This window comes from Colius striatus, chromosome 18 (assembly GCF_028858725.1).
Source record: "Colius striatus isolate bColStr4 chromosome 18, bColStr4.1.hap1, whole genome shotgun sequence".
NCBI classification, from domain to species: Eukaryota; Metazoa; Chordata; class Aves; order Coliiformes; family Coliidae; genus Colius; species Colius striatus.
The window spans coordinates 9911927-9923456 of NC_084776.1; the positions used below are offsets into that span (position 1 = coordinate 9911927).

Genomic DNA, 11530 nt, shown 5'->3' on the forward strand with positions numbered 1-11530 from the left:
GGAGCAAAGCAGAGACACGTCCAGTGAGGCACATGTGGCAAGCAGCAGCTCCTCTCTCCCAGCCATGGTGCTTTGGGCAGACTTGGCTTCAATGGGAGCTGCAGCACAGATGCCCTGATGCAAACACAGGCACGTCACAGCCCCAGGGACCCGCTCTGCTGCAGAGTCTGTCATAGACAGGCACGTTTCTGCCACACCACCTTCCTCAGATGCTAGCACGAAGCTTTGCTGCTCCTCTGGAGGCTGTAAGCAGGAGGATAAAAGTGTCAGCTGCTGGCTGGGTGCTTGGATTCCTGCTGTAGAGATGGCTCTGCTCATCGCCCAGTGCAGAGGCAGAGGGGACAGCACAAACCTGCAGCACTGAGCAGAGCCTTGGTGGAGAGCTGTGCAGCAAGGTGATGTGTCCGAGCTGCCTTTGGTGTCACAGGGAGAGCTGTGGAGAAGAAACTCACAAAGGATTACTGGCTCCAGAGACTCACACCATGTGTGGATCATGCCTGTGCCACCAGCCCCAGGGCTAGGAGCCTACAACTTGCCTTTTCCTTCTGCTTTTGGCTGCCCTCAGAGGCCAGATTCCAGCCTGCCTCACCCCTGTCCCAATAACCCAGCTACATCTCAGGCCAGGAATTTATTTAGCAGTTTCTGGATGGGGGATCCTGCAGCTGATCTCTGCACACAACGCTGCAGGCTGCCAATCACACTGGTGTTTGCGAAGAAACTGGGTGTTTTCCCTTGTTAACAGCCTCACTCTGCAGCATGAGAGTACACAGCTGTCCTCTCTGCAAGATGACTGCAGCTCAAGGGAGACCAAAGGCACCACCAGTGTCCATGAACCCAGCCAGTGCCCTGCTGTGGGTATATGAGGGGCCAGCTCTCACACAGTGAAAGCTCCCACAAGCTGGCCCTGCAACTTCCACAGCCACACAGCCCTCACTGAGGGCAGGAGTGACTCCCTGAGGGCATGTGGCCAGCTTGGGATGAGGAGAGGAAAGCAGAACTGCACTGCTGTGTCCCAGCACCAATTTGGTGTTGCAGGATGGCTGCCTTTCCTCTGCAGTGCTCCTAATTGCTGGCCTTTCCCTGTGGATAATGGCAGGAGCAGAGCATCCTCACCCCAAAGTGGTGTATTTGCCTCCCCACATACCTCATCTGTGTAGCTGGTTTGTTGGGTCTTCTCATGAGTGAAAAGGGCTCTGTACCAGGGTGGTTACATTGCAGGGCTGTGGCAGTCCTTCCAGCACTCTGACAAGCTTACATCTGGCCATCCATTAAGGCAATGGAGAAGCTATAGAGGGGGTTAGTTATAAGAGTAGTTGACACCTTCAACCTTTCTCTCCAGAGGAGGGAAGTGAGGCAGCCTGGGAGCCAGAGGAGTGTCCTTGGAGAGATGACTGTGCTGGCCAGTCCTGAGACTTCCATCTGCCAAGGTTCTGAAGGAACAAAACAGGCAATTTTGCAGGCATGACAGACAGACCTGAAAAGGATTTGTTCTCCCCGCAGGGAATTACCCTGATCCCTCACCCCTGGGGACAAACAGAGATTCTCCTACAAACCTGAGCTCACCCCTGAGCTGTTCTGGTGCAAGAATTTAGTTGTGTGCTGGACATATTTGCAGTCTGAGAACACCTCCGTTCCCAGTAAAACAGCGCTGGGGTTAGACAAGCCCTCTCCCAGGGACTGCTGCAGGGGCGAGCAATAGGGAAAACCACCCGCGCGGGTGCCCGGCTCCCTCGGAGGTGCCCGGCTGCCTTGGAGGTGCCCATCGCACGCTCCTGCGCAGCTTTGCGTCCCGCCGGACCGACCTCCCGCCCGTGCCGCCGGGTTCCCGCAGCCGGCGCTCGGCGGGCGGGTTTTTATCCCCGCGGGAGCGGCGCCGGGCGGGAGCCGCCGCCCCGGAGCCTCCCCCGCACCGTCCCCGCTCCGCCGTTGGCCGGGAACGCGCCGAGCCGCGGGCTCCGAGCGACACGGAGAAGGTGAAGGGCTCCCGGCTGCCGCGCATCGCCCTCCCGCAGCCCCGGCCGGCTGTCCGCGCCCCGGCGAGGCTCCCTGCGCGCTCCTCCTGCGCCTCTTTCCCCGCGCACCTCCGCTGCGCTCTCTCTGCACCTCCTTTTCCTTTGCCTCCCTCCTGCACCACCCCCTGACCTCTCCGTGCTGCTCTTTTGCTCTGCAGACTCCAGGATAACGCCAGCTGTGCTCTCTGTGCACCTTCCCACTGCGTTCTCACACAGGCTCTCCCAGTCTATATCCACTGTCCCCAGTCCATCCCAGCTCGCCCCCATCCTTCTCCACTTCCCCCATACATCCTCTCTCCGGGCTGGCTGTCCCTCCTCTCCCTCAATCCGTCCCCTCTACATCCGTCAGCACTCCCCATCCATCCACCCCCTCTCCCTTTGTCCATCCATCCTGCTGCAGCTCCCTGTGCTCCCAGCCATGAACAGCTCTTTGGTGGGCCCTGAGGGGGGCTGGCAGCCCGAGGTGGTCATCATCCCACTGCTCTACTTTGTCATCTTCCTCGTGGGCACGGTGGGCAACTGCCTGGTCCTGGCTGTGCTGCTGCGCAACGGGCAGGTGAAGAACACCACCAACCTCTTCATCCTCAACCTGGGGGTGGCTGACCTCTGCTTCATCCTCTTCTGTGTCCCATTCCAAGCCACCATCTACACCCTGGAGGGCTGGGTGTTTGGGCCCTTCATGTGCAAGGCTGTCCACTTCTTCATCTACTTCACCATGTACGCCAGCAGCTTCACCTTGGCCACCGTCTCCCTTGACAGGTAGGAAAGGGGATGGGGGGACTCCCTGTACCCTGAGGCTCCCCTTTCTCTGGACCCTCCTCCTGAGCATGAGATGAGACAGGATCTCCTGGAGCCCTTCCAATTGCTGCAACTCCCCAGGGGGGTCCTGGAGCATTTCCCTGTTTGTGGGTGCACAGAAATGCAGCCACTGAGGATGGGGCCAGGCAGAGAGGGCTGGATTGGGACCCATCCCCAGTACCCAGCTGGAGGAAGCTGCTAGAGCCCAAAGCTGGAGGACTGGGGGTTACCCACAGGCTCCAGCAGATGAAACTGGGATAGAAAACATGCACAGCCCCAGCTCCTCCCAGGCTGCATGGAGAGAGCCCCTTCCCTCCCAACAGCCCATGGCAGAGCAGATAAACCTCCAGGAGAAGACATGGGGACGTTTGAGTTGGGACACCGCTTCTCCCCCCGTCCCTTTTGATTAGCAAAAGGCTCCTTTCTGTCCCCATGCTGTCCCTTGTCTCGCTGACTGTCCCAGCCTGGCCCAGGGTGGGGTTTAAGTGGAAAGCTGTGTAAAAGGCAGCCTGTGACTCTTGCCTGAACTTTACCCCACACTGCTCGGCCCCTGCCCCTGCAAGGGCCAGCGAGTTCCTAGTGAGAGGCAGAGAGCTGTGAATGCTGCTGTGCTGAGCAATTGAAACATGGGAGATGGGATGGGATGGGATGGGATGGGATGGGATGGGATGGGATGGGATGGGATGGGATGGGATGGGATGGGATGGGATGGGGAAGGTCCCTGGGGAAGAGCTGTGGAGCCTCAGAGCAGGGATGGAGGTGTCCTGGCACAACCCCACACTGGCTACTGGGACAGGCTCCACCAGGAGCAAAAAGCAGACAGGGTCTGCCTCTCCTCCTGCATCCCAGAGAGCTGGGAAGGACGTGTCAAGCAAGCTGGGGTTTGTACAAGCCCCCAGATCTTGGCATAATTAAGGCACCAGCTAATTGCAGGACTGAAAATGGATGACATGCTTTCACATGTGCCAGCATGAGGAACATGGAGACTCACTCCTGCCTTCAGATCCTCACTGCTGCTACCACTTGGGCCAGACTGACTGATGATCAAGTGAGGATATGGTGGATTAGGGAGAGGAATAGAAGGGGACCATCCCCATCTTCCTCACACGCCCCACTTGGAACAGAGAGGGTGGCAGGATGGGGCTGTGCTGCACCAGGGATCGATGGTAAGCACCAGGAAATCAATTGTGTGATTAACTGCCCTGGAAAGCTCAAACCCCATCACTTTTGCCCTTTCTCCGGTCTGCTCCTGGAGCAGCTGTGCCCAGGACTGCAGTCTTGCCCCTCTCTTCCTCCTGTGCAGGTATCTGGCCATACGCTACCCCCTGCACTCGAGGGAGCTGAGGACGCCCAGGAACGCCCTCGTGGCCATCTGCTTCATCTGGGGCCTTTCCTTCATCTTCTCGGGCCCTTACCTCAGCTATTACCAAGAGTTCCAGTTTGCCAACCTGACTGTTTGCCACCCTATCTGGGACATCTCCCGCCGTAAGGTCATGGACATCTGCACCTTCGTCTTCAGCTACATCATCCCCGTGCTGATCCTGAGCCTCACTTACACTCGGACCATCCGCTACCTGTGGAGCTCCGTGGACCCTCTCCAAGACATGTCAGAGTCCAAGAAGGCCAAGAGGAAGGTCACCAGGATGGTCATCATTGTAGCCATCCTGTTCTGCCTCTGTTGGCTGCCCCATCACCTGGTCATCCTCTATGTCTGGTTCGGGTACTTCCCCCTCAATCACGCTACGTACGTGCTCCGTGTCCTCTCCCACCTCATCTCCTACGCCAACTCCTGCCTCAACCCCATTGTCTACGCCCTGGTCTCCAAACACTTCCGCAAGGGCTTCAAGAAGATCTTCATCTGCCTCTTGTACAAGAAGGCGGCCAACAAGGTGCACGTGGCCCAAGTGCCAAACACTGTGAGCACGCTGGAGGCAGAGCTCAGCGAGGTGACCCAGCTCAGCGAAGTCCTGCCTGGCTGCTCCTCCGTGCACTGCAAGGCCCCAGCCCAGCCCTGGGCAGGGGCAGAGCTGGTGAGATACCAGCAGAGAGCAGATAGCTCCCTCATCACCTTCAACATCACCTAGCAGATCTTCCCAACCCCAAGGCTTTGCAGTCTCCTGCAGCGTCACAGGCCTGGGGACAGACTATGTTTTGGGGTGAAATGCATCAAATCATACCCTTTTACATTCAAATGCACCCAGGTATCAGAACTGTTAAAATGATGCTATTGAGTGGACTCAGCCAAGTGACTGACTGAGGATCAAAGGCAGGATTTGCATCCAGCAAGCACTGGCTAAGAGCAGAGACATCAGCCCCCGAAACAAACTCTCCCATGTAATCACCAGTTCTTCTGTCACAGACTTACACCCTGTTGCATCTTCTCCTGGATCCTATGGAAAGCTCTGGGCCCTCCAGCCTGCACAGCATCTGGCTGGTCAGCTGGGTGCACTCCCAGAGACATTTGGGAAGTCTTGGGTGGTTTGTGTCCTGATTCAGGAGCTGTGTCCCAGGGCAGCGCTGGCCACTGTCACATGGGCACAAACCTGGCTCAGGTGGGAGAGTCGAGGAGAGAAGAATAGAAATCAGGAGACAAACATTGCTGCTGCAGCTGGTGCTGACTGAGCTTTCACCTTTCCTTGGGGCTCGTGGCTCAGGGGAGGCTTCCCTGAGATGGAGCACATCTGGAAGCAGCATCCATAACTGAGATGTGCCAAAGCCAAGGACAGGAGTGCTGATGGCACAGGACATGACCCCATGCTGCTGATCATGGCTCAGCTCGGCTGTCAGTGTGTGTGAGGCTCTGCAGAGCATCTGGAGGTCATCAAGGACTGGAAGGGAGGGAGGCTGTTTGCCAGGGAAGCACAGCCATGGCCCCGTGGGAGAGGTTGTGCTGCCCAGGAAAATGGAGCAGGACATCAGCAGGTCAGTGCTGGGGGAAGATTTTAATGCTTTCAGAGAGCTTGGGCATGGCTCAGCACCTCAGCTCAGGCCAGCTGCCTGTGGAGAAGAGCACAGCACTGGCCCTGCCTTCCCACCTGCAGTGTGAGGCTGGGCAGCTGGGGCCGTGTGAGTGCTGGGAGACCCCAGCCCACTGGGGAACCCTCAATAAAACACTCTCCAACCAACCTCCCATGTTCAGCTCCCTTGAGACACCCCACAGCCCACAGTGGAGGAGAAGTGGGTGCTGGAAGGGTGGTAGGATGTGCTGGCCTGAAGGAAGCCACAGGCAGCGCGGAGGTGGAGGCTGTGGGTTACATTCCAGCCTGCCCATGGAGGCTGGGACACTGCAGCAGGAGGGATGGCACTGCACCCCCACTGCAGCAGGAGGGATGGCACTGCACCCCCACTGCAGCAGAACCCACACAGGAGGCTGCAAAGGCTGCGTGACGGGCTGAGCCCTGCAGCTGCCAGCACCCGAGGGCTCGCTTGCAAGAGCATCGTTTTCTGTACCATTTCTGTGCATTCCTCACTGGAATGGGAGCAGGTGACTCGTGAACTCAGTGGCAGAGCACAGCCCAAGGAGGGGGTGAAAGCACACAGGAGCCAGGATGGGCTGTGCTGAGCATCCCTGCAGTTCCCAGACAGCACCAAGCACCTGTGAAGATCAGGCCTCTATAACTCACCATTACAGAGGGTGTTAAGTCTGTCTGCACGGATTCCTCTCCCTGTGAACCCCCCAGCAGAGCTCCCCAGGCCAGGGATGCACTGCAGGAGAGTTTCTCCCCAGGACCTTGATTCTCCCCAGAGCTGTGCTCTAGGGGCTGGGTCCCCACACAGCCCTCCTCACACTGTGCTGCCCTTCACCTGTCCCCAGTGCTTGGCCTTTCTTCCTGGGAAGCTTTTGGCTTGGAGAACACTTGGTTTCCCCTGCAGAGTATTACAATAACCAGATCTTCCTGTCCCTGTGCAAAGGGCCATAAATCGGCCCCAGCCTCACATCAAGGGCCATTATATTTAGTCTGGGCCTACTCATGGCGTAAGTCCCGGAGAGCAAGCGGATAAACAGCTCCATCACTTACATCTGCCTTCATCTCCGCTGCTTAACCCTTCCCAGCCAGGGAAAACACTGAATTAGCCACACAAACACAGCTAAAAGCCTTATCTCCCTCCTGCCCTCACCCACCTCTGCCCAGAGAGCTGCAGGATCTGTCTCCAATGGAGAGGGATTCACCCCCCTCTCCCACACGCAGTTACCACCTCACCTTGGAGTCACAGATGATCTCCCACCACCTCTGTGCTGCTCACTGCAGGGATCCCTGTGCTGGTATGGCTGGCATTCAGTGTCCCCTGTCCCTTCAAGCCATCACAGAGGAGACACTGACCCGTTTTCGTGTCACACTCAGCTGCACCCACAGATCTCAGCCCCAGATGCTGCAGGGCCTCAGGGTGCCAGTGCTGGGGCCACACTGCAGGAAGCCCCATGGAGCTGGTGCTCCATGCCCAGGTTGTTCCCCTCACGTGGGGCTGAGTTCCCAGGAAGGACAAGGGTTGCTCCTGAGTTCATCTTTTCATAGAATTCACAAGAAAATTAAACTAAGCCTCTCACTGCACAAGCCAGCCAGCAAACCTCAGTCTGTGCTTTGTGCCTCCAGGAGGGGCTCAAAATCCACCCTGAAAGTGAGCTCGTGGTTTGAGCTTCTCCTCCTGGGGAGGAGAAGAAACTGGGCTGGTACCCAGGTATCTCATCTCACTGTGGGGTGAGAGCTGCAATGGTTGGGGGAAGGACCTGAGAGAAGCAACTCCCCAGGGCTACTGCTGCTCACCATGATCCAGCACAGGGTGCTCAGCCCCGGGGAGTCCAGGGGAGCAGGGCCAGGCACAGGAGGTCTGGCTGTGCCCCAAGCTCCTCACTCAGCCCCAGGGAACTGCCAGTCCTGAGCCAGCCATGGCAAAAGCCAGGGCTGCAACACGGCCACCAACCTCTCTCAAAGCCCCGGCACCAAGCTGTCCCCAGGCTGGGGAACAACTGTGAGCAGCAAAGCTGGATCTGTGAGGACTCACTTCTCCCAGCCACGCTGGATCCTTCGGCAGCGGCGTGGCCACCACTCAACAGCTGAAGAAGAGGGAGATGACTCTGATGGGCAGCTCTGACCCTGGGTGACAGAACTCAGGCTGAATCCCACAGCAAAAAGCCATGTCACAACAGCCAGCAGGAGAAAAGTGCTCAGTTACTGTGGACTGTGTAAACTCCGTTTCCCCAAATATTTTGGCATGGCGTGAGAAAGGAGGCCCAAAATAGCAGTGGCAGCTTTAGAGCTGAGACTATCACCTCTTCAAAAGCAGGGTCAGCTCATCAAAGCCACACACACTGCAGCAGTGTGGCCACTCACCGCTCCCCCTGGGCTCAGCTCTGCTGCAGGCACCACTTCAGTTTGCAGCTTTGGGTCTTTCTGAGGAGCCCTGACCCCACAACAGCACACAACTTGGCAAGCACATGCTCTCACCCCATTGCAAGGCTCACATCTAGCCCTGGCAGAAACACCTTTAGAAAGAAATACTACTAATGAAGCATCAATGAAGAGGGGTGGGTTTTGCAAATCCCAGGCTGATGGCTTTGGGGCACTGGGCTGGCTGCTGCAGGTACAACACAGCTGGAACATCCCACAGCCTGTCTGGCACCTGCATCTGACAACAGCAGCCTGGGGTATTGTGGTTTTGTTTTCAAACACTTGATTTGGCCCCTGCTCTGCTGAGGTAGCCCAGGGGTGGGGGCTGAAGCTTTCACCCCCACCCTCTCTGCTGTACACAGCTCCCAGCTGCAAGACACACCAGTAGCAGCCCTGGATGGCTGCAGGGACCCCAGAACCAGTCCTGGTCCCAGCTGGGTTTGACAAAAACCCTTTTGCTACCCCAAAATAATGGTCAGTGCTGAGGAAGCTGAAAGCAGGTAACACACCCAGACCCAAGCACATCCCCCCAGCCTGGCCACTGCAGCAAAACAACAAATCCTCAGAGAAATGGGGCTCCAGTCCCAAAGCCCTGGCACTCAGAGGCACGTCCCTCAGCCTGGTCAGGAGATTCACCAGCAGCCTGAGCAGAACGAGAGGCGAGGGGAGGGTGTTGAGCCCCGCAGGAGCCTTGGCAGAGGGGTCTCAGCCCCAGTGCCATGGCCTTTGATCTGAGCATGCTCCTGGCCCGCTCTGCTCTCAGCGGGGGTGTGAAGTGCTCAGCTGTGAGAGTGTCCAGGACGCTGCTGGCTGCCACCATCGATTGTTGTTAATTAACACGTTGCACAGACATTCTTTACCATAAAAGGCAGGAGCAAGCAGAGCCGCTCCCCGGAGCTGCGACCCAGCGCTGCGCCGGCCCAACACCAGGGGTCAGCCGCGGGGGCACCGGGCAGCTCCCCAGGCACAGCCCGCTGCTCCCAGCCCTCCCCTGCCCCCGTGAGGGAAAGGGTTACAGCCAGGGCGAGGAGGAGGATGGATTTAGGAGACAGGGACTGGGTGGCTCTGCTTTCCCTTCAGCTGAGGGCAATCAGGGAGCTTGGACTCCCTGGAGCACCTGAAGCTACATCTTCCCTCATGCGTATTCACCCCCTCCAGCTCCTCCTCTCTAGGCACATCTTACCTCTCTTCCTTCTTCTAGACGTGGACAGGACATCCTTGGGGTAGAAAACAACTCAGTCCATTTCTGGTGCTGGTAACAGAGACCAGGAGGGAGCAGGACATCTTGCATCCCCTCTCTGGCTGCATCTCTGCACCCAGGCATGGAGCTGGTCCGGCTCCTCACCAGCCCCAGCCTGGTGTAGCATTCCTGGGGGAAACATGCTGGGAGCAAAGCCCAGAAATTCCTCTGTCAGTGTAGGCCACACAGAGGTGTCCCCAGAGCCTCTGGAGAGTGAGATGTGGTCTCATCCCAGAGCCAAAAAGGTCTCAACACGTTTTCTTTGGGCTCTGGTTAGTACAAGAGCTTTAGCACAAGGAGGTACCAGCTCTACCCTTCCCTCCCCAGGCTGTCTGCAGCTGCTCCAGGGGAGTTGTCTCAGCTGCAATAAAACATGTTTTACAGCCTGAGCACAATGAATTCCACCTGCTCTCCAGGACAAATGCACCCAGCACTGGTAACTGCAGCTGCAAAAACACATCCACAAAGATGGAAGCCAGCTCCTAGTGGGGATGTCAGCATGTCTCCAGCAGGCTCAATGCCACACCGAATGCAGCCAAAGCACTTTGCTTATGCTTAAAAACACTGTCCAGTGTCTGCCAGGTGTCAGAGGCTCTTGGAGCTGGCAGAGGAGAAAGCAGCTAGCACTGAAGCCTTAGGTTTCCTCAAGCATTTGAGCTCAGAGAGCAGGAGGGAAGGGTGCTGTGGGAGGGCTCTGGGGCTGGTGCTGTGAGCCCGTGTACCCACACACCCCAACAACGGCCACGCTGCTGTGACCAAGGTTTGAACCCACCCAGTGCCCCTGGCCAAGACCTGCAGGTGCTCAGGGATGTGCTGCCCCACTGACAGCAGCTTGTGTTTCAGAGCATGCTCAGGTAGGAGTCAGGGGCTCAGCAAGGCCAGGAGCTATCCCAAAACAAAAAAGCTGTCTGTGGAGGTGGCAGCCCAGGCAAGTGGCTGCAGCTGCCACAGCAGGAACTGCCTTCTTATCTGCCTCCAACAGCAGCTCCTGCTGAGACAGGGGAAGATGGGCCACCCCCTGCCTTTAGCACCATCAACCCCTTCCCCAGTGAAACAGCCACCTCCTGGCTGGGTCACGGCTCAGAGCAGCCTCCCCAGGAGGAAAACAGAAGAGAAAAAACACAGCCCTCCACCTGTCAGCCATCCCTCCTCACACCCATGTCTGCCTTGCTCTCTCCACCTCCCCTTGCTCTGTCTGCAATGACCCCTGGGCTCTGCTGCTGCTGTGCTAATGAGACACAGCACGTGCTCACCCTCGTGAACATGGGCTCAGGTGAAGAATGGATTTGATCCAAACTGCACAGTAGCAGCTATTGTGAGCACTCTTAGCTCTATGGAAACCCTGTGCTTCAAGAGCTGTCATGAGCAAGTAATGGAGAAGATCCTGCAATAGAGTGAGCAGGAGGGAGTGAGGTGTGAGCTGGAGGTGCTGGCCAGAGAGCACAGAAACAACAGAGGTGCCCAGAGCTGGGAAGGGCCTGGCTGGGAAGGCCTTGGAGTCCAGCTCTGGGCAAAAGCCTGTCAGCACTGCTCTGAGGCACGTGGGAGGGAAGAGCCTCTTTCTCACATGATGCCCACAAGTAAAATGAACAGACTTGGCTGCTTGCAGAAAAGGTGCATCAGATTTAACAAGAGAGGAGGCAAAAAACCAGGAATGGGAAGAAGCTGCTCTGCAGAAATCTGTATGGGAACATTCCCACACACACTGTGACTCAGGGCACCACGGAGCTCCCTCTAGCGCTCTGCTCTGTTGTGACTCCAGTCCACCATCTCCATGTCACCAGCACAGAACTGCTTTGGGGTAAAACATCCCCTGTAGGTCAGCAGGCCACAGGCTTGCCAGGCATCAGCATAGCCAGACACACCACAGGACTTGCACTTTGCCCTATCACTGAACAAAACAACAGTGAAGAGGAACAGTGGGAAAATCCTTTGGGGTTCTACAGAGCTGGGGATCCTCAAACCCACCAAGGGAAGCAGGCAGCACCATTTGGAGCTTATAGGCTCCTGCCCTCACCAGGACAGTACCCACAAGGGGTTTGAGGGGGGTCTTTTTGAGTTTCTTTAGAGGGGATTCGTTGGTTGGTTTTGTT

At 57.2% G+C, this 11530-nt stretch overlaps 1 protein-coding gene across 1 annotated transcript; it reads left to right on the forward strand.

Moving 5' to 3' along the window:
* Window positions 1-2407: 2407 nt before the first annotated feature.
* GALR2 (galanin receptor 2) lies at window positions 2408-4894 on the forward strand. The gene is made up of 2 exons (XM_010203514.2): window positions 2408-2771; window positions 4114-4894. Exons 1-2 carry the CDS (start codon window positions 2431-2433, stop codon window positions 4892-4894), a joined length of 1122 nt encoding a protein of 373 aa, XP_010201816.1. The 5' UTR covers window positions 2408-2430.
* Window positions 4895-11530: the final 6636 nt, after the last annotated feature.